This window comes from Salvelinus namaycush, chromosome 3, assembly GCF_016432855.1.
Source record: "Salvelinus namaycush isolate Seneca chromosome 3, SaNama_1.0, whole genome shotgun sequence".
Taxonomy (NCBI): domain Eukaryota; kingdom Metazoa; phylum Chordata; class Actinopteri; order Salmoniformes; family Salmonidae; genus Salvelinus; species Salvelinus namaycush.
The window spans coordinates 91,563,165-91,591,139 of record NC_052309.1 but is presented as its reverse complement, the minus strand read 5'-3'; the positions used below and the strand labels follow the sequence as shown (position 1 = coordinate 91,591,139).

At 44.5% G+C, this 27,975-nt stretch overlaps 1 protein-coding gene and 1 long non-coding RNA gene across 3 annotated transcripts; one reads left to right on the top strand and one right to left on the bottom strand.

Moving 5' to 3' along the window:
• The first annotated feature begins 319 nt into the window (after positions 1 to 319).
• LOC120042455 (ADP-ribosylation factor-like protein 6-interacting protein 1) lies at positions 320 to 26,751 on the top strand. Its single transcript, XM_038987297.1, has 6 exons — positions 320 to 488; positions 6,007 to 6,140; positions 13,930 to 14,049; positions 19,565 to 19,682; positions 20,376 to 20,460; positions 25,111 to 26,751. The coding sequence occupies exons 1-6, from the start codon at positions 453 to 455 to the stop codon at positions 25,227 to 25,229; spliced, it is 612 nt and encodes a 203-aa protein (XP_038843225.1). The 5' UTR covers positions 320 to 452; the 3' UTR covers positions 25,230 to 26,751.
• LOC120042468 lies at positions 3,615 to 27,975 on the bottom strand. Of its 2 annotated transcripts, none has more exons than XR_005476115.1 (3): positions 27,736 to 27,975; positions 27,493 to 27,622; positions 3,615 to 3,648 (listed from the first exon to the last, which is right to left on the bottom strand). It is a non-coding gene; the product is annotated as an uncharacterized LOC120042468 (long non-coding RNA). The 2 variants fall into 2 exon arrangements; XR_005476114.1 differs by lacking the exon at positions 3,615 to 3,648 and adding an exon at positions 21,422 to 21,629.

Below are 27,975 nucleotides of genomic sequence, written 5' to 3'. Positions count from 1 at the left end.
ACTTCAGCAGTGGTCCAAATGCCTGACTGATATTAAATGAATCATCCAATTCCATTTAAGCTAAATCTAATCAATCAAGTGATTTGTGAAATTGGTCAGAGGTTCACCAATTCAATTATTGTTCATTCTACTCATTTCCTTGTGGTAGGAGTTTCCTCCTGCGAAACAAACGGTTTATTGATTTAAAATTAATTGGGTCATAAATGTCAGCCGAGTAGTTTTATTTTGGGCAGTGCCGAGAAAAAGGGCGTGAACTACATTACCCATAAAGCCTTTAGATATGACGTTTTGTTGTTCATAAGTCCATCCTGCCAGACATCTTACGGTTGGTTTGTGAACTGCAAAATCCACAAAGAAGAGGGAAGCGTCTGCTGCGCCCCTGGGTCGTTTTAAATTTGCCTTTAAAACATCACCGAAACCTTAAACATCGTAAACTTAAACAACCGCTAGCTATGGCAGAGGGAGACAACAAAAGCGCCAACGTACTCGTAAGTAACGTTATCCCACTTTAGACTTGACAAGCTTTTGTTCCTGAATTAGGTAACGTTAACGTCGTAGTGTTGCTTGACTGCTGTCGTTCGGTTGTCAACGGCCTTCGACATGCTAACAATTAACCAGCTATGCTAGCGAAGGAGGATTAGTGAGAATGAAAACCGTGCCCAACAAATTAAATCATTAATCTGAGCAAATTAACCAAGCCATGCATTACATGGTTTGTTAGACATTAACATTATCTACGCTAACAATTAGTTATGCAGTCTAATATTGGCCTTTTAGCTAACATTATTGCGTGGCTAACTAGCTGTTATCACATGATACCGCTAATTGATGAAAGGTGTTTTTGTAGCTAGCATACAGCTAACTGTGTTCATTTGGCTGGCTACCCAACAAAGCGGCTGTCCGTAAGGTTATTTTAAATGTGACACGTTCAGCTGACAAGCCGAGAGAGCCCATGACTGGCTAATTTGTATCTTGTGACATTATTTAACATCCCCTTTGAAATGACCAAATTTGCGTTACCTTAACTATTTGATTAGTCACCGAAAGATGACTAATATATATTTGGTATAAACATTAGACGATTTACTCAATAATTAAGCATGGTTAGAGTGACTAGTGTAATTAAGACCATGGTCAGAAGTGGTCGCTACTCAAGAGAACTGTCACTGCTCGGACCGAGGGCAGAACGGCGCTAAATTTGAACGTCAACTGGCAACTTAGATGGTGTGATAACATTTACATTTTCTAAACGAAATCCGGGGAATACAAAACCAAATTGTGCCTAACGTTATATATTAATGAACGTTAAGACTGAATTTCAGTATATACCCTTCCCAGAAAAAAAATCTCTTCCAGTTTTCATTGTGTATTTCTGAGTCTAACCTTTTTTAATTTAATGATAATGCCCGAGAAGACTGTTTGAAGAATATATTGGGACTGGGGGTGTTAGGCCCGAGATAAAATCCCATTTTATTGGTCACATACACATGGTTAGCAGATGTTATTGCGAGGATAGCGAAATGCTTGTAGTCGAGGGCAGGTGGTGTGCCGCAAATCTCCCCGTCAGTCAAATACTTTCCTCCAAACACCGGCTTCCAGGGCATTTATACAACGGGTTAGGAACATATTCAAATAATGATTGACATATTTTCATTAAAATTATCTTGATTCATTTATTCATACAATTTCATCCTTCCACAATATATAGTCCCGATACAAATAGGCATTTTAACGTAGTAGATTTAGCAGGTGGTAATTTGTGGCGTAGACACAGGCTGGAATGCTGTTTTAACCAATCAGCATTCAGGATTAGACCCACCCGTTGTCTAAATTGCCATAGAAACGGCCCCTCACAACATTGATTGATTAGAGTTAGAGGAATAGAAAGCCACTGATCTGGAAGATGAAATTGATGAGGGTATCAGTTATCCAAAGCGCAGAAACGCCTCCTAATGTTACCATATAAAAATGCCGAAATATGGACGAGATGTATCCTAATGCTGGTCGATCTAAACTAGCGAAGGTCACAACAAACTAACGTTCTCATTTAATCAACACTTAAGTACAAGCATATTATGTTTGTAATATTGTAGAGAACAATCTAATGATTAATTCTGTGATTCATAATGACATGGGCTAAAGAGAACTACTTACAAGCCCTAAACCAACAATGCAGTCTATTACTTGAGTGACTGTAGTCTTTGACAATTTTTTGGGGGCCTTCCTCTCACACCGCCTAGTATATAGGTCCTGGAGGCCAGGAAGCTTGGCCCCAGTGATGTACTGGGCCGTGCGCGCTACCCTCTGTAGCGCCTTACGGTTGGATGCCGAGCAGTTGCCATACCAGGCTGTGATGCAACCGGTCAGCATGCTCTCGATGGTGCAGCTGTAGAACTCTTGAGGATCTGGGGACCCATGCCACATCTTTTCAGTCTCCTGAGGGGGAAAAGGCATTGTTGTGCCCTCTTCAGGACTGTCTTGGTGTGTTTGGACTATGATAGTTTGTTGGTGATGTGGACACTTGAAGCTCTCAACCTGCTCTACCACAGCCCCGTCGATGTGAATAGGGACGTGTTCGGCCCTACTTTTCCTGTAGTCCACGATCAGCTCCTTTGTCTTGCTCACATTGAGGGAGAGGTTGTTGTCCTGGCACTACACTGCCATGTCTCTGACCTCCCTATAGGCTCTCATCGTTGTCGGTGATCAGGCCTGCCACTGTTGTCGTGAGCAAACTTAATGATGGTGCTGGAATCGTGCTTGGCCACGCACTCGTGGGTGAACAGGGAAAACGGGAGGGGACTAAACACGTACCCCGGAGGGGCCCCAGTGTTGAGGATCAACGTGGCAGATGTATTGTTGCCTAGCCTTACAACCTGGGGGTGGCCTGTCAGGAATTCCAGGATCCAGTTGCAGAGGGAGGTGTTTAGTCCCAGGGTCCTTAGCTTAGTGATGCGCTTCGTGGGCACTATGGTGTTGAACGTTGAGCTGTAGTCAATGAACAAATCAAAATGTATTTGTCACATACACATGGTTAGCAGATGTTAATGCAAATGTAGCCAAATGCTTGTGCTTCTAGTTCCGACAATGCAGTAATAACCAACGAGTAATCTAACCTATCAATTTCACAACAATTACCTTATACACACAAGTGTAAAGGAATTAATAAGAATATGTACATTTACAAATATATATATGAATGAGTGATGGTACAGAACGGCATAGGCAAGATGCAGTGGATGGTATAGAGTACAGTATATACATATGAGATGAGTAATGTAGGATATGTAAACATATAAAAGTGGCGTTGTTTAAAGTGGCTAGTGATACATTACATCAAGATGGCATATAGTACAGTATATACTGCGCCTTCTTCACCACGCTGTCTGTGTGGTTGGACCATTTCAGTTTGTCCGTGATGTGTACGCCGAGGAACTTACAACTTTCTATCCTCTCCACTACTGTCCCGTCGATGTGGATAGGGGGGTGCTCCCTCTGCGGTTTCCTGAAGTCCACGATCATCTCCTTTGTTTTGTTGATGTTGAGTGTGAGGTTATTTTCGTGACACCACACTCCGAGGGCCCTCACCTCCTCCTTGTAGGCCGTCTCGTTGTTGGTAATCAAGCGTACCACTGTAGTGTCATCTGCAAACTTGATTGAGTTGGAGAAAAATTGTTAAGTATTTTGAAATATGCAAACATGTAAATATCATGGCATGGGGAAGGTGTCTTTTTAGTGTTTTTATAAAAAAAATATTGTATGCTTGTCATGTGATGAATGGTCAATTGTGTTTTTAATTGTTTGAGATGATGCTTTGTCAAATGCCTGTATTTATCGAAGTACTGAATTTGTTACGCAACATTTTTCAATGATAAATCTGCAACATAGTCAGTTGTATGTTTTTATTTTTGTGTTAAAATCTATATAATCTATATAAATCTGCAACATAGTCAGTTGTATGTTTTTATTTTTGTGTTAAAATCTATAATATAGATTTAATAATATAGATTATAATATAGATTTTTCTCAGTACACCATGATTTTTTGGTTTGTTGTAGAATTGCAGGAAATAAGCTTCAAAACAGCAAAAATAAATTGTCTAGCAACAAGAGGGGCGTAAACAGTTTGTGGCCATAGAAATGGATGTGCCGGGGGATGCTCCCCAATGCTGGAAGGGGAGCCTGAGTGGGAGAAGGTTCGGGAACCGCTGTTCTAGAACAGTGAATGAACACTAGAATCTGATTGAAACTGTCTTCAGTCAAGTCGTGCTTTGACAGCTTAACGACAGCGCTCAGATGTGGCAGTCAGGCCTTGTCTGTCGTTGATTACATTCATCCACTGAACAAACCTACCACAGAGCATCAACTGACAACTAGGATGGATCACGATGATGATCTGTGTGGCAAAACAAGTCTGTAACGTTAATAGCTATGTCTTTTCCTGGCTGGCTGTGCGTCATGAGACGACATGGTGTTTAGTGCCCTTGGAATGAGATGTCTGTATGAAGACGGATCCTTGTGGTGCCAGCACAACGTGGGATTATTTCACTTCCCCGACAATGACACCTCTGTTTTCCTCTTTGGCCCTGTGGCTCTGCTCAGCCACCAACTGATAGTGGTAGATGGATGTTTGGAAGTCAGCAGGGCTTAAGGTATTAGCTAACCATTAAACAGTGGTATTTCTGTGGTGCAGTCTGATACGTCTAAATGGCACCCTAGTCCCTATATAGTGCACTTCATTGACCAGAGCCTTATAGGGTGCCATTTGGGACTCAGCCTAGCTCCTTAGATGAACAGGCTAAAGTGTTAACTCTATGTGAATTGGAGTTCAGAGTTGTCTGGACTGAGAGTTAGATGACTTTTCTTCTGAGTCCACCAGTGCATCTGGAGTCCTTTTCAACCTGACCTGTTATCAGTGTTTTCACACACCTTGGAGGACTACTACTATGGCCTATCTATTACCTTACTACTTTACTCCAGTTGCATCCTACAGTAGCATCCTGTCCAGGGGGTTAACACCTGGCTCTACAATAGACTAGCGTCCTGTCCAGGAGGTTAACACCTGGCTCTACAATAGACTAGCGTCCTGTCCAGGGGGTTAACACCTGGCTCTACAATAGACTAGCGTCCTGTCCAGGGGGTTAACACCTGGCTCTACAATAGACTAGCGTCCTGTCCAGGGGGTTAACACCTGGCTCTACAATAGACTAGCGTCCTGTCCAGGGGGTTAACACCTGGCTCTACAATAGACTAGCGTCCTGTCCAGGGGGTTAACACCTGGCTCTACAATAGACTAGCGTCCTGTCCAGGGGGTTAACACCTGGCTCTACAATAGACTAGCGTCCTGTCCAGGGGGTTAATACCTGGCTCTACAATAGACTAGCATCCTGTCCAGGGGGTTAACACCTGGCTCTACAATAGACTAGCGTCCTGTCCAGGGCGTTAATACCTGGCTCTACAATAGACTAGCATCCTGTCCAGGGGGTTAACACCTGGCTCTACAATAGACTAGCGTCCTGTCCAGGGGGTTAAAACCTGGCTCTACAATAGACTAGCGTCCTGTCCAGGGCGTTAATACCTGGCTCTACAATAGACTAGCATCCTGTCCAGGGGGTTAACACCTGGCTCTACAATAGACTAGCGTCCTGTCCAGGGGGTTAACACCTGGCTCTACAATAGACTAGCGTCCTGTCCAGGGGGTTAACACCTGGCTCTACAATAGACTAGCGTCCTGTCCAGGGGGTTAACACCTGGCTCTACAATAGACTAGCGTCCTGTCCAGGGGGTTAACACCTGGCTCTACAATAGACTAGCGTCCTGTCCAGGGGGTTAACACCTGGCTCTACAATAGACTAGCGTCCTGTTCAGGAAGTGTACTGGTAGATCAAGCTACCTCACTCTACAGAAACAGGAGATGGGCTCCTGTCTTATGGACCGTTCTGGCTCGTCCAAGGCTACTTCCTAACCTCTGTCTGGCGTGTGTCGCGGTCTGTGTGTGTGTGTGTTCCAGGCCCAGGAGACGGCCCAGCTGGAGGAGCAGCTGCAGGGCTGGGGAGAGGTTATCCTGGCCGGGGACCAGGTCCTGCGCTGGAAGAAACCATGGTTCCCTGGAGCCCTGATGGCAGCCACCACACTGGTCTTCATGTGAGTAGTACTCACACATACACACACACGATGCATACAGCTGTCCTGTCACACTCTCTCTCACACACAATACATACAGCTGTCCTGTCACACTCTCTCTCTCACACACACGCACAATACATACAGCTGTCCTGTCACACTCTCTCTCACACGATACATACAGCTGTCCTGTCTCTAGCACACACCTGTCCTCGCTCGCACTCTCTCACACACACACCAGGGTTTGACATTCAGGTAACTTGACATTCAGGTAATCAGAATTTTAATCATGTTTGACTTCATGTTTCATTTGCAGTCTGGACAGTTACATTATCCAGTATTTTATAGCCAACTATAAAATCCAGAAATGAGCCCAATAACATTGATGAAATGTCATGTCTTCAGGGCCTGTGATATAGTCTATATTGCTGGCAAGTGTGCTATTTTAGCAATCAGCAAGATCACCTGTAGCCTGATGCAACGGGGGTTACAATCAGCATGATCACCTGTAGCCTGATGCAACGGGGGGTTACAATCAGCATGATCACCTGTAGCCTGATGCAACGGGGGGTTACAATCAGCATGATCGCCTGTAGCCTGATGCAACGGGGGGTTACAATCAGCATGATCACCTGTAGCCTGATGCAACGGGGGGTTACAATCAGCATGATCACCTGTAGCCTGATGCAACGGGGGGTTACAATCAGCATGATCACCTGTAGCCTGATGCAACGGGGGGTTACAATCAGCATGATCACCTGTAGCCTGATGCAACGGGGGGGGGGTTACAATCAGCATGATCACCTGTAGCCTGATGCAACGGGGGGTTACAATCAGCATGATCACCTGTAGCCTGATGCAACGGGGGGTTACAATCAACATGATCACCTGTAGCCTGATGCAACGGGGGGTTACAATCAACATGATCACCTGTAGCCTGATGCAACGGGGGGTTACAATCAACATGATCACCTGTAGCCTGATGCAACGAGGGGTTACAATCAGCAAGATCGCCTGTAGCCTGATGCAACGGGGGGTTACAATCAGCAAGATCGCCTGTAGCCTGATGCAACGGGGGGTTACAATCAGCAAGGGATGTTAATGTCTTGACAAGCAAGCAGCTCCAGGTCCTCCAGATAATTTTTTTCACATGTTAAAATGCATTTCCTGCAGTTCCACAGTTTGACATATTATGCCTCTCTTGAGGGGTATTTTGAAAGCACAGTATAAGTGAAAGGCTCCCTAAGTGCAAATTGCTCTGCCCCATAGAAAAATGTGTTGATGCAGGAAGTTAGCTAGCTTCACACATTAACACATTTTGCTAACTTCCTGCATCAACACATTTTGCTATGGGGCAGAGAAATGAGCAGTTCCATGCTATTCTACATACACATTTTGTCATGAGTCTTGAGATATTTAGCTGTTTTTAAAGGGTAAGTTCACCTAAAATTCTAAATTTCCCAAGTGATTCCATACATGAACTAGTTAGGTGGACTTTGCCTTCTCTCCCTGGGGTCTAGAACTGGAAGCTGCCAAAATAAAAGGGTCACGTGACTCGTGACGTTGTTTGTGCACTAGCGCTGCTCCGTTGTCAGAGCGATCGAGAAACCTGTCAATTGTGGACAAATTCTTTGTTTTATTGAAAGCATACGGCCAAATGAGCTCTTTAAAAAAAAATATATATATATATATATAATCAAAAGTGTTATAGGTTTTGAGACAGGAAATGTGTTCTTTTCCACCTAAAGTGATTGGTATTATATTATGTGGCCGACTGCAATAACATTGGAGATGGGTAACAAATGTGCATGTGTGTTTTCAGTCCATGGCTTTAAGAATTCTAGGGAAGAAGGAACAAAATGTCACTGTTTTCCTTTGAAAGAGACGGATACAGACGTGTGTAGTAGCCTAAGCACTTCATCAACGACGATGACTACGATTCAGAAATGCTGGGGAAAACGTAGAACTCTGACAGCTCTTGCTTCTCTATTCTAATGGGCTGGATATGGTGCAGCTCCAAAATGGAGGGTGCTGCTGAGGTATGTAGTTTCTTCTATATTCTAATGGGCTGGATATGGTGCAGCTCCAAAATGGAGGGTGCTGCTGAGGTATGTAGTTTCTTCTGTATTCTAATGGGCTGGATATGGTGTAGCTCCAAAATGGAGGGTGCTGCTGAGGTATGTAGTTTCTTCTGTATTCTAATGGGCTGGATATGGTGCAGCTCCAAAATGGAGGGTGCTGCTGAGGTATGTAGTTTCTTCTGTATTCTAATGGGCTGGATATGGCGCTGCTCCAAAATGGAGGGTGCTGCTGAGGTATGTAGTTTCTTCATTGCAATTTGAGTGGATCTTATTGTGTTGTAACCATTGCACCATATCATGTAGACAGCCAGTTAGCAGATGTGCCCTGTCTTTATGACACGGCGTTGAGGAGATAACAGATAGTAATTGTGTCATCTTACATTGCAGAATACACAGAATTAAAATAAAAGGTTTTGCATTTAAATTATTTAGGATCTTGTCTACTTGTTAATCTATAATGTCTGTTGGCTAGACATGGTTTATTTGCATGGCAACATTTCATGCTTTTAACAACTCTATAGTCTTGCATGGAATGCATGGTAGGAACCCCCTGGTGTATGCGTGGAATGCATGGTCCCAGGAACCCCCTGGTGTAGGCCTATTAGTGTGGAATGCATGGTCCCAGGAACCCCCTGGTGTAGGCCTATTAGCGTGGAATGCATGGTCCCAGGAACCCCCTGGTGTAGGCCTATTAGCGTGGAATGCATGGTCCCAGGAACCCCCTGGTGTAGGCCTATTAGTGTGGAATGCATGGTCCCAGGAACCCCCTGGTGTAGGCCTATTAGTGTGGAATGCATGGTCCCAGGAACCCCCTGGTGTAGGCCTATTAGTGTGGAATGCATGGTCCCAGGAACCCCCTGGTGTAGGGGTATTAGGTAGCAAGTAGTCTGGTCTATTGTGTATTCATAACCCCCACCTCACCTGTTCATTATGGCCATGATTATCCTAACAATATAATTACTTTTAGCCCCATTGCCTTAACATTATTGCTCATAATACCTGGCTCCAGGAACCACCTGGGGTATATTGCCCATAATACCTGGCTCCAGGAACCACAAAAATACAATGCGTGCATACAAGGAACGGACATTTTTCATTAAGCGCTTAATGGAAACATGCAACAATATCAAGCCTATCGCCTTCCAGTCAAAAGGCTATAGCCTGGTATTGAACACGCAACGCCTGTATTAATGGAAACATGCAACAATATCAAGCCTATCGCCTTCCAGTCAAAAGGCTATAGCCTGGTATTGAACACGCAACGCCTGTATTAATGGAAACATGCAACAATATCAAGCCTATCGCCTTCCAGTCAAAATGCTATAGCCTGGTATTGAACACCCAACGCCTGTAATGAAGCAGCTTATAGAACGTCGTTTTCAAACATTTACCAAAATGAAAAATCTCAGGACACCACTGTTCTAAACAGCTCACCTAATACGAGCGGTTCTATATGTGACAGAGATTATCATTTCCATTAGAAACTTAGAGGGGGAATCGATCAACAACTAGGATGTGTTGCTAATATGACTAGGAGACAAGTACTGGGTAATGAATGACTTAAGTCTTTTTTTTTATATAAAATAATTGCCTCCACGGTTCTATGGATGGATTTTGGCTAGGCTCCTTCAGAAGCAAGGTAAGACTTCATTATTTAAATTAACATAACAGCTTTCAAACCATTTATACTGCCTCCCGCTCACCGTTCAAAGTGGTGGGTGTCGTGATGATAGCCTGCCTACCGTTGACTAGCATACGCACTGGAATGGCGAATGGGAGGCGTGCTTTAATTACGAGTTAAGATTGACAAACATACTACTTTATCGTGGCCATCAAGTTAACACACTATTGAATTGTTATTTGTTGCGCAATGTCTTGTCCTCCAAGGCCGTTTTTACTCCAGTAGCATGTCTGTGAGGAGCTGCTGCTCACACTGTCTGGCCGGTGAAGGGCTACTCCGCTCCTCAGACTAGGTTCTGTATGCTGTGAGCGTGTCATAAGATACACACAAGCCAATTTAATACAAATTAAACGACGCAAATTTACCTATGGACTGATTAGCATAGTCAAATATATTTTCGGTGGCTAACTGATTAGCGGTAAACATCCCTATTTGTAACCCCTCCCCCATGTCGATAGGGGCAATTAATATCCTAACAATATAATTACTTTTAGTACAGTGGCCATAACAAAAAAGTTTTACAGATTGTAAACATGTCACTTGACTTGGGTGTGTTTAAAAATGAAAAAAAAGTAAAAGAATCTTTGTCAATACACCAAACTGTAATAATTTGTCGTTTGAAAATGTGGGCAAGGAACTGCCACTGACTGGTACTTAAAGAAGTTGAACGAATGTATAAACCCGTTTTGACTTGATACCTCCTGTTATAAAATGGATCAGGCATGTGCATCACTTTGAAGACATTGTCTCGTGTAATATAAACTACCACCTTTCCTGTTGCATCAGCTACTCTACCTGTATTTTGTGAAACCCAAACCTCAATCATTTTAGTGTGTGTGTGTTTACCATATAAACATGTCTAACTGCTCTCTGAATTCATTGTGTAGGTGAGAAACACTTAATAAAGGCTGTCTTCCCAAAACAACAGTCCAAGCAGTGGATGGCAACAAAAAATACATCTATTAACCAAAACAGTTCCAGTAGAAACTGGTTGACCAGGTGCTGGAGTGGTGACAGGATCCAACGGTGGTTTACAGGGATCCTTCATCCCACCTGCCCAAGCTTAATTTCACACTTAAACATTTTTACAGAGGAGAGACCCGGGACCTGGTTAGAAGACCACTCCAGGATGAACGTAGCGTCACAGACTTTTGGGCTGCACATACAGCAGTTACTAACATTGTGTTGTATACTGTTTTATTTTTTATATGCAACCAAATGTCTTCACTTTTCTCTCTGGGTGGGTGGAGGTTGAATGTTGTTCCCTTTTTTGTCTTATATTATAAAAGTAACAGTACTTGCTTTATTGGTCCATTTGCATGGATATTCTTTATTTTTGCAGTCACAGTACCTAACCTGACACACACATCACAGGCTGGGTGCAGGACATACCTGGAACTTTGACTTCACAAGTCCCGGGAGTCTTCTGCTTCCTGAAAACCAGTGTAGAGCCCATAAGGCAACGGATATTTGTCTGGAATGACATTTACCACACAGCATGATGGGAGAGGAAATTGGACCATCTGGACCCAGTGTCTCGTTGTGGCGGAACCACTCCAAAACGCTGCAGTATGAGACCAGTCTGGACTGTCTGGATTGACCCATTTATAGATCACCAAGTAGATTTGAGAATCTGGAAGCAGCAGTCATGTACTTGGAACAGTTGCTTTTTTTGACAATATGAAACAAGTTGATATTTCAAGTTCAATGTGTAGGCCTATATATCCTATTCTAATAAAATATGCCAAACATATTGTGATTAATGTGAAAACACATCTGCACTGTTTGGGCTAGTATAAAAACAACAACCAGCTCATAGAGGTTTATGATCAGAGATCATTCAATAAAGTTAACTTTAGCTACTTGTCGGATAAATGTCCATTTGGTCCAGCTGAACTGGATAACTGTCCCATTTGGTCCAGCTGAACTGGATAACTGTCCATTTGGTCCAGCTGAACTGGATAAGTGTCCATTTGGTCCAGCTGAACTGGATAACTGTCCCATTTGGTCCAGCTGAACTGGATAACTGTCCCATTTGGTCCAGCTGAAATGGATAACTGTCCCATTTGGTCCAGCTGAACTGGATAAGTGTCCATTTGGTCCAGCTGAACTGGATAAGTGTCCATTTGGTCCAGCTGAACTGGATAAGTGTCCATTTGGTCCAGCTGTACTGGATAAGTGTCCATTTGGTCCAGCTGTACTGGATAAGTGTCCATTTGGTCCAGCTGAACTGGATAAGTGTCCATTTGGTCCAGCTGAACTGGATTAACTGTCCCATTTGGTTCAGCTGAAATGGATTAACTGTCCCATTTGGTTCAGCTGAAATGGATTAACTGTCCCATTTGGTCCAGCTGAAATGGATTAACTGTCCCATTTGGTCCAGCTGAAATGGATTAACTGTCCCATTTGGTCCAGCTGAAATGGATTAACTGTCCCATTTGGTCCAGCTGAACTGGATTAACTGTCCCATTTGGTCCAGCTGAACTGGATTAACTGTCCCATTTGGTCCAGCTGAAATGGATTAACTGTCCCATTTGGTCCAGCTGAAATGGATTAACTGTCCCATTTGGTCCAGCTGAAATGAATTAACTGTCCCATTTGGTCCAGCTGAAATGAATTAACTGTCCCATTTGGTCCAGCTGAAATGAATTAACTGTCCCATTTGGTCCAGCTGAACTGGATTAACTGTCCCATTTGGTCCAGCTGAAATGGATTAACTGTCCCATTTGGTCCAGCTGAAATGGATTAACTGTCCCATTTGGTCCAGCTGAAATGAATTAACTGTCCCATTTGGTCCAGCTGAAATGGATTAACTGTCCCATTTGGTCCAGCTGAAATGGATTAACTGTCCCATTTGGTCCAGCTGAAATGAATTAACTGTCCCATTTGGTCCAGCTGAAATGGATTAACTGTCCCATTTGGTCCAGCTGAAATGGATTAACTGTCCCATTTGGTCCAGCTGAAATGGATTAACTGTCCCATTTGGTCCAGCTGAAATGGATTAACTGTCCCATTTGGTCCAGCTGAAATGGATTAACTGTCCCATTTGGTCCAGCTGAAATGGATTAACTGTCCCATTTGGTCCAGCTGAAATGAATTAACTGTCCCATTTGGTCCAGCTGAAATGGATTAACTGTCCCATTTGGTCCAGCTGAAATGGAGTTGTCTGCAATTTCTTTTTTGGATCAGGACAAATGTTTCAATAACACCAGAGTGGGCAGCAAGATCCCTGTGTTCCTCATCAATCAAGTTCTCTGCAGTATAGGCATTCTTAAAGAGTTCTCAATGGAGCACAGTTGCCACAACTGCACCACCCATCTGCTGTCTTCTCTTCTCCTTGTATAACTAATCTGTAACGCTATCTTCACTTCTGCCCAGAAAAAAACTTGCATCTGTGATTTGTGAATAAGGGTCATACATGAACTTTTTTGAGTGGCCTTTTACGTAAAATGTGTAGTTTTGTCACATAACTAGAGATCTGTGGCATTTTGTTTTGAGGAAGCGTGCAATTGGCATGCTGACTGCAGGAATGTCCACCAGAGCTGTTACTAGAGAATTTCATGTTAATTTCTCTACCATAAGCTGCTTCCAAAGTCATTTTAGAGAATTTGGCAGTACGTCCAACCGGCTTTACAACTGCAGACCACGTGTATGGTGTCGTGTGGTTGAGCAGTTTGCTGATGTCAACATTGTGAACAGAGTGCCCCTCGGTGGGGTAATGGGCAGGCATAAGCTACGGCCGACCAACACAATTGCATTTTATCGACGGCAATTTGAATGCACAGAGAGACTGTGTTGAGATTGAGGCCCATTGTCGTGCCATTCATAGGGCCTAATGAATTTATTTCAATTGACTGATTTTCTTATTTGAACAGTAACTCAGTAAAATCTTTAATTGTTGCATGTTGCGTTTATATTTTTGTTCAGGATGGTAAATGTAGCTTTTCAGAACCCTTGATAGAATACCTAATTACTCTGGTGTCCGCTTGCTTTAACTTGCAGTGGAATTGAGACATCTGACTCTCTGTCTCTCCCCTGCTTCCTCCAGGATGATCTACTACCTGGACCCCTCGGTGCTGACCGGCCTGTCTTGCACTGTCATGCTGCTGTGTCTGTTTGACTACCTGGTGCCTACCCTCGCACCCCGCATCTTCGGATCCAACAAGTGGTGAGAGCCTGGGGGGGTACATGGTGGGTGGGTATATCTGGGGTACAGGGTGGGTGGGTATATCTAGGGTACAGGGTGGGTGGGTATATCTGGGGTACAGGGTAGAAGGGTTATATCTAGGGCAGAGGAGTTTGGTGTCATCTGTGGGTGAAAGGGTGGGGGTATCTGCTTAGGGGGGAGGGCAGCAGAACTTTAGGGGTTGTTGAGGAGGGTTGTTGGCAGGGAGTAGGGGTTGTTTGTAGGGGTTCTGGGGACGGTGTGTTTGGGGACATGGTGTGATATTAGTTGAGCATGACACCGGCGTACATCTAACGGATCCAGGCAGTGTTAAATCACTTCTAATTACAGTTATTAAAGCAGCGCTGATGTACAAATGAGAGAGGGAGAGAGAGAGGAGGAAAGTTACCAGCGTTTTCCAACTCTAATCAACCTCTTGGGTCTGTCCTACAAACTCTCACACGGCTAACATGTACTCCTAGTTTAGTGTGTTGGGCTGTTTCCCATTTTTAGTGTGCTACTTTTACCCAGGGCCCATGGAGAATAGGGTGCCATTTGGGACGTAGTCTGCGTTTTCTCCCTCGCTTTAATTATTTCTCCTGCTCTCTTACCCCCCCCATCCCCTCTCCTTCAGTGGTTCAGTCGTAACAGGATGAAGTGACGTTCTGTAGTTAGTGGTGTATCAGGACTGTCTCTAGCGCCAGTCTGCAGTTAGTGGTGTATCAGGACTGTCTCTAGCGCCAGTCTGTAGTTAGTGGTGTATCAGGACTGTCTCTAGCACCAGTCTGCAGTTAGTGGTGTATCAGGACTGTCTCTAGCGCCAGTCTGCAGTTAGTGGTGTATCAGGACTGTCTCTAGCGCCAGTCTGTAGTTAGTGGTGTATCAGGACTGTCTCTAGCGCCAGTCTGCAGTTAGTGGTGTATCAGGACTGTCTCTAGCGCCAGTCTGTAGTTAGTGGTGTATCAGGACTGTCTCTAGCGCCAGTCTGTAGTTAGTGGTGTATCAGGACTGTCTCTAGCGCCAGTCTGTAGTTAGTGGTGTATCAGGACTGTCTCTAGCGCCAGTCTGTAGTTAGTGGTGTATCAGGACTGTCTCTAGCGCCAGTCTGCAGTTAGTGGTGTATCAGGACTGTCTCTAGCGCCAGTCTGCAGTTAGTGGTGTATCAGGACTGTCTCTAGCGCCAGTCTGCAGTTAGTGGTGTATCAGGACTGTCTCTAGCGCCAGTCTGCAGTTAGTGGTGTATCAGGACTGTCTCTAGCGCCAGTCTGCAGTTAGTGGTGTATCAGGACTGTCTCTAGCGCCAGTCTGCAGTTAGTGGTGTATCAGGACTGTCTCTAGCGCCAGTCTGCAGTTAGTGGTGTATCAGGACTGTCTCTAGCGCCAGTCTGTAGTTAGTGGTGTATCAGGACTGTCTCTAGCGCCAGTCTGTAGTTAGTGGTGTATCAGGACTGTCTCTAGCGCCAGTCTGTAGTTAGTGGTGTATCAGGACTGTCTCTAGCGCCAGTCTGTAGTTAGTGGTGTATCAGGACTGTCTCTAGCGCCAGTCTGTAGTTAGTGGTGTATCAGGACTGTCTCTAGCGCCAGTCTGTAGTTAGTGGTGTATCAGGACTGTCTCTAGCGCCAGTCTGTAGTTAGTGGTGTATCAGGACTGTCTCTAGCGCCAGTCTGTAGTTAGTGGTGTATCAGGACTGTCTCTAGCGCCAGTCTGTAGTTAGTGGTGTATCAGGACTGTCTCTAGCGCCAGTCTGTAGTTAGTGGTGTATCAGGACTGTCTCTAGCGCCAGTCTGTAGTTAGTGGTGTATCAGGACTGTCTCTAGCGCCAGTCTGTAGTTAGTGGTGTATCAGGACTGTCTCTAGCGCCAGTCTGTAGTTAGTGGTGTATCAGGACTGTCTCTAGCGCCAGTCTGTAGTTAGTGGTGTATCAGGACTGTCTCTAGCGCCAGTCTGTAGTTAGTGGTGTATCAGGACTGTCTCTAGCGCCAGTCTGTAGTTAGTGGTGTATCAGGACTGTCTCTAGCGCCAGTCTGTAGTTAGTGGTGTATCAGGACTGTCTCTAGCGCCAGTCTGTAGTTAGTGGTGTATCAGGACTGTCTCTAGCGCCAGTCTGTAGTTAGTGGTGTATCAGGACTGTCTCTAGCGCCAGTCTGTAGTTAGTGGTGTATCAGGACTGTCTCTAGCGCCAGTCTGTAGTTAGTGGTGTATCAGGACTGTCTCTAGCGCCAGTCTGTAGTTAGTGGTGTATCAGGACTGTCTCTAGCGCCAGTCTGTAGTTAGTGGTGTATCAGGACTGTCTCTAGCGCCAGTCTGTAGTTAGTGGTGTATCAGGACTGTCTCTAGCGCCAGTCTGTAGTTAGTGGTGTATCAGGACTGTCTCTAGCGCCAGTCTGTAGTTAGTGGTGTATCAGGACTGTCTCTAGCGCCGGTCTGTAGTTAGTGGTGTATCAGGACTGTCTCTAGCGCCGGTCTGTAGTTAGTGGTGTATCAGGGAAAATATCTAGGATCTCTTTTATCCAGAGAGACTTACAAGGCTTAAGTGCCTTGCGCACGGGCACATCGACAGATTTTCCCCCTATTCTGCTCGGGGACTCAAACCAGAGACCTTTCGGTTACTGGCCCAATGCTCTTAACCGCGAGGCTACCTGCAGCCCTCTGACCTTTGGAAGGAAAGGAGATGAGGGGGTAGGATTTAGAGGTATCTCTATGTAGCCCATTAGAGGATTTAGATTTATCTCTATGTAGCCCATTAGAGGATTTAGAGGTACAGTTGAAGTCGGAAGTTTACATACACTTAGGTTGGTGTTATTAAAACTTGTTTTTCAACCACTCCACAAATTTCTTGTTAACAAAATATCGTTTTGGCAAGTCGGTTAGCACATCTACTTTGTGCATGACACAAGTAATTTTTCCAACAATTGTTTACAGACAGATTATTTCACTTATAATTCACTGTTTACATACTAACTATATCATTGTGTTTACTTGATAGCTACCTACACAAATAGCTAGCTAGAACAAAGTGTTAATAAGATTTAAAAAATTTAAAAGCAATACAAATAAAAGTTCTCCAGTAGGCATCTACAGAGGGATCTAAGAGCTGTGTTGTCAGTCATTTCCCAGGAACTTTCCCAGGAATTGACTGTGACTTTAAACAGCTTGGAAAATTCCAGAAAATGATGTCATGGCTTTAGAAGCTTCTGATAGGCTAATTGACATCATTTGAGTTGGAGGTGTACCTGTGGATGTATTTCAAAGCCTACCTTCAAACTCAGTGCCTCTTTGCTTGACATCATGGGAAAATCAAAATAAATCAGCCAAGACCTCAGAAAAAAAATTGTAGTCCTCCAAGTCTGGTTCATCCTTGGGAGCAATTTCCAAACGCCTGAAGGTACCACATTCATCTGTACAAACAATAGTACGCAAGTATAAACACCATGGGACCACGCAGCCGTCATACCGCTCAGGAAGGAGACGCGTTCTGTCTCCTAGAGATGAACGTACTTTGGTGCAAAAAGTGCATTAAAAAAAATATATATATTATTTAACCAGGTAGGCCAGTTGAGAACAAGTTCTCATTTACAACTGCGACCTGGCCAAGATAAAGCAAAGCAGAAGATAAATCAATCCCAGAACAGCAGCAAAGGACCTTGTGAAGATGCTGGAGGAAACGGGCTCAAAAGTATCTATATCCACAGTAAAACGAGTCATATATCGACATAACCTGAAAGGCCACTCAGCAAGGATGAAGCCACTGCTCCAAAAGAGCCATTAAAAAAAAAGCCAGACTACGGTTTGCAACTGCACATGGGGACAAAGATCATACTTTTTGGAGTAATGTCCTCTGGTCTGATGAAACAAAAATAGAGCTGTTTGGCCATAATGACTTGGAGGAAAAAGGGGGAGGCTTACAAGCCAAAGAACACCATCCCAACTGTGAAGCACGGGGGTGGCAGCATCATGTTGTGGGGGTGCTTTGCTGCAGGAGGGACTGGTGCACTTCACAAAATGGATGGCTTCATGAGGAAGGACAATTATGTGGATATATTGAAGCAACATCTCAAGACATCAGTCAGGAAGTTAAAGCTTGGTCGCAAATGGGTCTTCCAAATGGACAATGATCCCATGCATACTTCCAACGTTGTGGCAAAATGGCTTAAGGACAACAAAGTAAATGTATTGGAATGGCCATCACCAAGCCCTGACCTCAATCCTATAGAAAATTTGAAAAAGTGTGTGCGAGCAAGGAGGCCTACAAACCTGACACAGTTACACCAGCTCTGTCAGGAGGAATGGGCCAAAATTCACCCAACTTATTGTGGGAAGCTTGTGGAAGGCTACCTGAAATGTTTGACCCAAGTTAAACAATTTAAAGGCAATGCTACCAAATACTAATTGAATGTATTTAAAGTTCTGAACCACTGGGAATGTGATGAAAGAAATAAAAGTTGAAATAAGTAATTCTCTCAACTATTATTCTGACATTTCACATTCTTAAAATAAAGTGGTGATCCTAACTGACCTAAGACAGGGAATTTTTACTAGGATTAAATTTAAGGAATTGTGAAAAACTGAGTTTAAATGCATTTGGCTAAGGTGTATGTAAACTTCCGACCTCAACTGTATATCTATGCAGCCCATTAGAGGATTTAGAGGTGTCTCTATGTAGCCCATTAGAGGATTTAGAGGTGTCTCTGTAGCCCATTAGAGGATTTAGGTGTCTCTGTAGCCCATTAGAGGATTTAGGTGTCTCTGTAGGCCATTAGAGGATTTAGAGGTGTCTCTGTAGCCCATTAGAGGATTTAGGTGTCTCTGTAGGCCATTAGAGGATTTAGAGGTGTCTCTGTAGGCCATTAGAGGATTTAGAGGTGTCTCTGTAGGCCATTAGAGGATTTAGAGGTGTCTCTGTAGGCCATTAGAGGATTTAGGTGTCTCTGTAGGCCATTAGAGGATTTAGAGGTGTCTCTGTAGGCCATTAGAGGATTTAGAGGTGTCTCTGTAGGCCATTAGAGGATTTAGAGGTGTCTCTGTAGGCCATTAGAGGATTTAGAGCAGGGTTTGCAGACGCATGCATTCACACACACTTACTCAGAGGACCTGCGTACATACAAGCCCTACACACACACTGGGTCTATTTCAGTGTCTGGCAGTGAGTCCTGCTGGTTCATAAGCCCATGTTCTGACCTGAGCTTGAAATGGGTAGTTGTGGCTCAGCAGAATTGAAGGGCACTTCCCCCAACTGCCTTATCAAGGGGACCATATGATATCTGATAGACTCATCTCATTCTACTGAGCTGGTTCTGATCAAGTGTTCCTGTTCAGATGGATGGAGAGATATAGGGATAGCTGTTGACTGAATAAAACGACTTGTCTTGGATATAATGGTAATATCACTCTCCTCCTCCTTCCTCTCCCTCTTTTCCTTCTCTTCTCCTTCCTCTCTCTTTTCCTTCCTTCTCTCTCCTCCCCTCCCTTCTCCTCTGTCTCTCTCTTCCTCTCTCTTTCTCCTCCCTGCTCCTCCAGGTCTTCAGAGCAGCAGCAGCGTTTCCATGAGATCTGTGGTAACCTGGTGAAGACTCAGCGTCGCATCCTGGGCTGGTGGAAAAGACTCTTCTCGCTCAAGGAGGAGAAACCCAAGATGGTACACACACACCGAGACCCACTTTAGCTCTGTCCTCTGTTGTAGAACAGGGTCTCTCCGTCTGTCGTCTGTTGTAGAACAGGGTCTGTCGTCTGTTTTGGAACAGGGTCTCTCCGTCTGTCGTCTGTTTTAGAACAGGGTCTCTCCGTCTGTCGTCTGTTTTAGAACAGGGTCTCTCCGTCTGTCGTCTGTTTTAGAACAGGGTCTCTCGGTCTGTCGTCTGTTTTGGAACAGGGTCTCTCGGTCTGTCGTCTGTTTTGGAACAGGGTCTCTCCGTCTGTTTTGGAACAGGGTCTCTCGGTCTGTCGTCTGTTTTGGAACAGGGTCTCTCGGTCTGTCGTCTGTTTTGGAACAGGGTCTCTCCGTCTGTTTTGGAACAGGGTCTCTCCGTCTGTTTTAGAACAGGGTCTCTCCGTCTGTTTTAGAACAGGGTCTCTCCGTCTGTTTTAGAACAGGGTCTCTCCGTCTGTTTTGGAACAGGGTCTCTCCGTCTGTTTTGGAACAGGGTCTCTCCGTCTGTTTTAGAACAGGGTCTCTCCGTCTGTTTTGGAACAGGGTCTCTCCGTCTGTTTTGGAACAGGGTCTCTCCGTCTGTTTTGGAACAGGGTCTCGGTCTGTCGTCTGTTTTGGAACGGGGTCTGTCGTCTGTTTTGGACCGGGGAAATGATGTCACTTCCGGTTGTCTTCCCACAGTACTTTGCGTCGGTGATCAGCAGTCTGGTGGCGGTGGCCTGGATGGGACAGCAAGTCCACAACCTTTTCCTCACCTACCTGATCGGTGCGTACCAACACCTGTCTACCTGCCTGTACCTGTACCCTACATGCACCCTTACCTACCTACCTTATCTACATGTACACTACTGACCTACCTGTACCCTACCTCCCTACCCTTACCCTACTTACCTACATGTACACTACTGACCTACCTGTACCCTACTGACCTCCCTACCTACTTACCTACATGCACCCTACCTACCTACCTTATCTACATGTACACTACTGACCTACCTGTATCCTACCTACCTACCTACTTGTACGCTACCGGCTGACCTACCTACAGTGCCCGTACCCTACCGACCCATCTGTAGCCTACCGACGTACCTGTTTACACACCCTTTGACTGGATTAAAATTGACTAGATTTTGTGTGTCTGATCTACACATCATAACCATAATGTCAAAGTGGAATTAAGTTTATTTTTATTTATTTTTACTAATGAATAACTATTCAACCCCTTTGTTATTGCAAGACTAAATAAGTTCAGGAGTAAAAATGTCCTTAACAAGTCACATAATAAGTTGCATGGACTCACTCTGTGCAATAATAGTGTTTAAGCTATTTTAGAATGACTACCTCATCTATTACATAAAGTTATCTGTCAGGTCCCTCAGTCAAACACTGGTTCAACCACAAGGACCAGGGAGGTTTTACAATGCCTCGCAAAGAAGGCACCTATTGGTAGATGGGTAAAAACAAAACTAAAATTGTAGTAATTGAATGTCCCTTTTTGAGCATGGTCAAGTTATTAATTACACTTCGGATGGCGTATCAATACACCTAGCCACTACAAAGATACAGGCGTCCTTCAGGCAACTCAGTTGCCGGAGAGGAAGGAAACCGCTCAGGGATTTCACCATGGTGATTTTTAAAACCGTTAGTTTAATGGCTGTGATAGGAGAAAACTGACCTAAACAACAGAGTGAAAAGAAGGAAGCCTGTACAGAGTAAAAAATATTCCATAACATGCATCCTGTTTACAACAATCCACTAAAGTAATACTGCAAAAAATGTGGCAAATCAATTCACTTTTTGTCCTGAATATGAAGTTTAATGTTTGGGGCAAACTGAATGGAGCGAAGTACAGGCATAATCCTAGAGGAAAACCTGGTTCAGTCTGCTTTCCACCAGACACTGGGAGATGAATTCACCTTTCAGCAGGACAATAACCTGAAACACAAGGCCAAATCTACACTGTATAAGAAGAGGTTGACTGTTCCTGAGTGGCAGTTTGGACTTAAATCTGCTTGACAATCTATGGTAATACTTGAAAGGTTTGCCTAGTAATGATAAACAACCAATTTGACAGAGCTTGAAGAATTGTGAAAATAATAATGTGCAAATATTACACAATCCAGGTGTGCAAAGCTCTTAGAGACTTACCCAGAAAGACTCACAGGTGTAATCAAAGGTGATTCTAACATCTATTGACTCAGGGTTGTGAATACTTATGCAAATTAGATGTATTTCATTTTATACATTTGCTATCATTTCTAAAAACATGTTTTCACTTTGTCATGATGGGATATTATGTGTAATTAAATGTGAAATAAGTCAAGGGGAATGAATACAGTCTGAAGACATTGTACCTACCTGTAACTAACCAACCAACCTGTACTAAACCCACCTGGGCTAATGGCTAACTCAGCCAACCTGTACTAAACCCACCTGGGCTAATGGATAACTCAGCCTACCTGTACTAAACCCACCTGGGCTAATGGCTAACTCAGCCAACCTGTACTAAACCCACCTGGGCTAATGGCTAACTCAGCCTACCTGTACTAAACCCACCTGGGCTAATGGCTAACTCAGCCCACCTGTACTAAACCCACCTGGGCTAATGGCTAACTCAGCCAACCTGTACTAAACCCACCTGGGCTAATGGCTAACTCAGCCAACCTGTACTAAACCCACCTGGGCTGATGGCTAACTCAGCCAGCCTGTACTAAACCCACCTGGGCTGATGGCTAACTCAGCCAACCTGTACTAAACCCACCTGGGCTGATGGCTAACTCAGCCAACCTGTACTAAACCTACCTGGGCTAATGGCTAACTCCGCCAAAAGGTTCCACGACTGTAGCTTACTCATTGCTGCATTATTTCACAAAGTCCTGATGTTCTGAGTTCAGACAATCAGGTTAATACAAGCAGGAGTATTTAGGTCCAATCAGGTAGCCTAGTGGTTAAAGCGTTGGACTCGTAACCGAAAGGTCGATGGATCGAATCCCCGAGCTGACAAGGTAAAAATCTGTCGTTCTGCCCTTGAACAAGACAGTTAACCCATTGGCCGTCATTGTAAATAAGAATTTGTTTTTAACTGGCTTGCCTAGTTAAACAAAGGTTAAATAAATAAAATTGAAATAAAATACAATCAGTAGTATTCTGGTGTGACATTGTAGCTGCTCTCTCTTCTGCTTTCTCCTGTTGCTATAGTAATGATTATAGTGACAGTTAAACCACCTGACACCACTAGAGAAGTGTAACAGACAAGCACAAGGCCCCATAGCCAGCTGACAGCTGTTCAGTAGTCAGTGCATTGTCATCCTGCAACTGTAAAATACCACTAAGAGAAAGGGTTATATATCATAGGATCAGTCCCTATTAGGGGAACCCCATAGGGTTCTGGTCAAAAGTAGTGCACTCCCTTTGGGAGGCAGACCTAGTCTCTTTACCCAGTTCACCAGACAAACTCTCCTACAGAATCCTGACTTGTTTAAATGTGGTGAGACATTGTTCCACTCAACGTGGAGTAGATTGTTTAATAGACCCGTTAGGAACCAAACTGCACAATAACCTGAGCTTGTCCAATAAGAGATGCTCGTTTTGCTACACTATGCACTAATGAAAACAGCCCTGTAAGCAGTATGCTGTTTAGTTTGGTCCTCCTTGCTCAGGGAATATGACAGTTGGTGACTGTCATAATACTGCCAGTTAAAGACCACTGACTAGTCGGCTGCTCCCACCAAAACAGATATTATTGGGACACTCATGGCCACATGACATGTACAGTTGAAGTCGGAGGTTTACATACACTTAGGTTGGAGTCATTAAAACTCGTTTTTCAACCACTCCACAAATTTCTTGTTAACAAATTATAGTTTTGGTAAGTCGGTTAGGACATCAACTTTGTGCATGACAAGTAATTTTTCCAACAATTGTTTACAGACAGATTATTTCACTTATAATTCACTGTACTACAATTCCAGTGGGTCAGAAGTCTACATACACTAAGTTGACTGTGCCTTTAAACAGCTTGGAAAATTCCAGAAAATTGTCATGGCTTTAGAAGCTTCTGATAGGCTAATTGACATCATTTGAGTCAATTGGAGGTGTACCTGTGGATGTATTTCAAAGCCTACCTTCAAACTCAGTGCCTCTTTGCTTGACATCATGGGAAAATCAAAAGAAATCAGCCAAGACCTCAGAAAAAAAATTGTAGTCCTCCAAGTCTGGTTCATCCTTGGGAGCAATTTCCAAACGCCTGAAGGTACCACATTCATCTGTACAAACAATAGTACGCAAGTATAAACACCATGGGACCACGCAGCCGTCATACCGCTCAGGAAGGAGACGCGTTCTGTCTCCTAGAGATGAACGTACTTTGGTGCGAAAAGTGCAAATCAATCCCAGAACAGCAAACGACCCTGTGAAGATGCTGGAGGTAAAACGAGTCCTATATCGACATAACCTGAAAGGCCGCTCAGCAAATAAGAAGCCACTGCTCCAAAAGAGCCATTAAAAAAACGCCAGACTACGGTTTGCAACTGCACATGGGGATAAAGATCATACTTTTTGGAGAAATGTCCTCTGGTCTGATGAAACAAAAATAGAGCTGTTTGGCCATAATGACCATCGTTATGTTTGGAGGAAAAAGGGGGGGGCTTGCAAGCCGAAGAACACCATCGAAACCGTGAAGCACGGGGGTGGCAGCATCATGTTGTGGGTGTGCTTTGCTGCAGGAGGGACTGGTGCACTTCACAAAATGGATGGCATCATGAGGAAGGAAAATTATGTGGATATATTGAAGCAACATCTCAAGACATCAGTCAGGAAGTTAAAGCTTGTTTGCAAATGGGTCTTCCAAATGGACAATGACCCCAAGCATACGTCCAAAGTTGTGGCAAAATGGCTTAAGGACAACAAAGTCAAGGTATTGGAGTGGTCATCACAAAGCCCTGACCTCAATCCTGTAGAAAATTTGTGGGCAGAACTGAAAAAGTGTGTGCGAGCAAGGAGGCCTACAAACCTGACTGTTACACCAGCTCTGTCGGGGGGAATGGGCCAAAATTCACCCAACTTATTGTGGGAAGCTTGTGGAAGGCTACCCAAAACGTTTGACCCGAGTTAAACAATTTAAAGGCAATGCTAAAAAAATATGAGTTGAGTATATGTAAACTTCTGACCCACTGGGAATGTGATGAAAGAAATTAAAGCTGAAATAAAATTAAAAAAAATTAAAATCATTCTTTCTACTAATTATTCTGACATTTCACATTCTTAAAATAAAGTGGTGATCCTAACTGACCTAAGACAAGGAATTGTTACTAGGATTAAATGTCAGGAATTGTGAAACTGAGTTTAAATGTATTTGGCTACGGTGTATGTAAACTTCCGACTTGAACTGTAGTGACTCTGTTTCCTTTGTTCCCAGTGAGTTTCCTGCTCCTGCTTCCTGGTCTGAACCAGCATGGCGTCATAAGCAAGTATGCTGGCATGGCCAAGAGAGAGATCAACAAACTGCTGAAACAGAAGGAAAAGAAGAACGAGTAGGAAGAAAGAGGAGGAGAAGAAGGGATCTGTGAGATGAGACGAACGAGAGAGAAGAAGAAAATGAGAGGAAGGAGAAACCCGTAGATCAAACATAAAAGAAAAGAAGCTTCAACTAAGTACTTCTGTACTTCCTCAGTCTGCTCAGATCAACTCTACACACGCCCTCTCCCCCCTTGACCTGTCACCTAACCAACCAATCACCTGGCGGGATATGTTTTTCAACAGGAAGTGTTTTTCCACCTATCCTCCCACGCATGCAGTCATTCGCCACGTCGGTCAAGGCTTAAGTTCACGAGTAGACCACACTGAAACATTACAACGCACACATATGAACCCCCCCCCCCCCCCCCCCACACACACACATGGAGGTGGCCCCCCGCTGTGTCTGTCTCTAGATCCTATATGAAGGTGTTTAAGATGCCAGTCACTTATTATTGCTTTTGAAGTCCGAGGAAAGACTACTGAACAGAAACCTCTAGCAATATTATTATCCAACACCCCACACATATAATACCATCACAATACAATATATAATCAAACTCAATCTCCCAGTGAGGATGGTTAGTTTAATGGACATACTGATGGTAGGTAGTGTCAGTAATTATATCTCCCAGTGAGGATGGTTAGTGTAATGGACATACTGATGGTAGGTCGTGTCAGTATTGTTTCAGGAGGCTGGGACACCGCTGCTGTTGTTGTTTCTGCCATCGTTCCTTTACCTTTCAGATTCCTGCTTCTGTCTGTCTTTTAAGATTGCACTGAAACCGTAGCAGAAACTGGAGTTTAGAGTAGAGAAGCAGACCTAGGTGACGTCCCACGTGGCACCCTATTCCCTATGTAGTGCAATGCACCTATAGGCCCTGGTCAAGAGTAGTGCACTGTCTAGGGAATAGGGTGCCATTTGTGACTCAAGCCTAGTCTGGTGACATTTGGAATATATAATTCTGGGTCTGGGTCTGAAATGGCACCCTATTCCCTATGTAGTGCACTACCCCTATAGGCCCTAGTCAAGAGTAGTGCACTATCTAGGGAATAGGGTAGTTATTTAAGATGCCGCCCTCGTGTGAGCTGACACTGGTTCAGAGGCACAGACCTAGGATCAGCGTAACCTGCCCCCTACCCTGACCTTACTGTCTAGTCCAGGTGATCTTTATCCTAGTAGTCCCACTGCTGTAACGCTGCTAGCTGGACCTGCTAGAGTCCTTTATCTGTCCCTCTATCCCTGTCTCACGACAGTCTAAACCCAGCTCACGTTCCCTATTAGTGGGTGAACAATCCAACGCTTGATGAAATCTACTAATAACGCTGTTAGCTGGACCTGCTAGAGTCCTTTATCTGTCCCTTTATCCCTCTCTCTCTGGTTGGGGGGCCTGTGATTGTAAATACGCCAATCCTCTTCCTATCTTTATCTCTCTGTCTTGTCTGTGTTATATTCTTTACCTACTATCTCGCTGTTCCTCCTCCATTTCATCTGCTGTTTTGAGTTCTCTACAAACAATGAATAAAGTCTGATTTAAATGGACATGGATGGCGGCTCGCTTATTGATCCTGCTTTGTAGTTTACCCCTCGGGGGGGTTGATGACGTTAGAGAGGGAGGGGTGTTGAAGTTAGGGGGGGGGTTGAAGGTTGTTGACGTTAGAGAGGGAGGGTGTTGACGTTAGGGAGGGAGAGGGAGGGGTGTTGATGTTGATACTGTACATAGCACTGACTGGGCCCCCCCCCCCCCCCCCCCCCCCCAGGACCAACCCTCCATGTTAAATGTCCTGTCAGAGGGAGACGTGGTTAGATAGATGTTCTGCTCCTGACACTGGACATACTTTTCACTCACAAGCACTCACACACACACCCTTTCAATCTCATATGCACACATTCTCTCTCACACACTGTTCCCAGTAATTATTTATTTTATTAAGTGAAAAGCCCCCTCCGGTACAGTGTTTTAACACTCAGCCCAGATCTGCCAGTTCAGTGCTTTAACACTCAGCCCAGATCTGCCAGTTCAGTGCTTTAACACTCAGCCCAGATCTGCCAGTTCAGTGCTTTAACACTCAGCCCAGATCTGCCAGTTCAGTGCTTTAACACTCAGCCCAGATCTGCCGGTACAGTGTTCTTCAGGGAGCAGGTGTATTAGTCTGTCTGAAGTAGTGTTCTGACTAGATGGAGTCTTAGTGGACTGGTTTTGGTAGTATTTCACTGTTGTTTGACCCAACTGAGTGCAGTTTAGTCCGAGTTGGTTTTGTGTGTGTGTGTGTGTGTACGTACAGTTGAATTGTGTGTGTTTAGTAGAGTCGGAGGGAACAGCAGTCCGTCTCCCAGCGTCGCGTTGCCCACAGGACTCTCTCTCCAGACTGTCTCCTGGCGTTACCTGGGCCTGCTGGACTCCTGGCCTCACCTGAAACACACACAACACATGTACACACACACAAAGAGCTGTGGTTCGTACAGGATACTGTGGGTTTACATGAGAAAATGTAAGAAAGGGGAAAAAAAGTGTGTGTATATTACCTGTCAGTATATCATGTTGATGCCACAGTGTGGGTCTACCAGTGGGGTCGTGTGGTGAGGGAGAGGGGCTAGGACTCCTGTGCTCACTGCGATAGGTCGTCCAGTAGGGGGTGGGCTCCTTCGGATTGGTCACCTCTCTCATGGCCACACCATCGCGATTACGAGACCAATTACTCTGACCCAGCCTATGAAGAACATTGAACTGGAGGGAGAGGGGCCAGAGAGAGGGGTGAGTAGAAG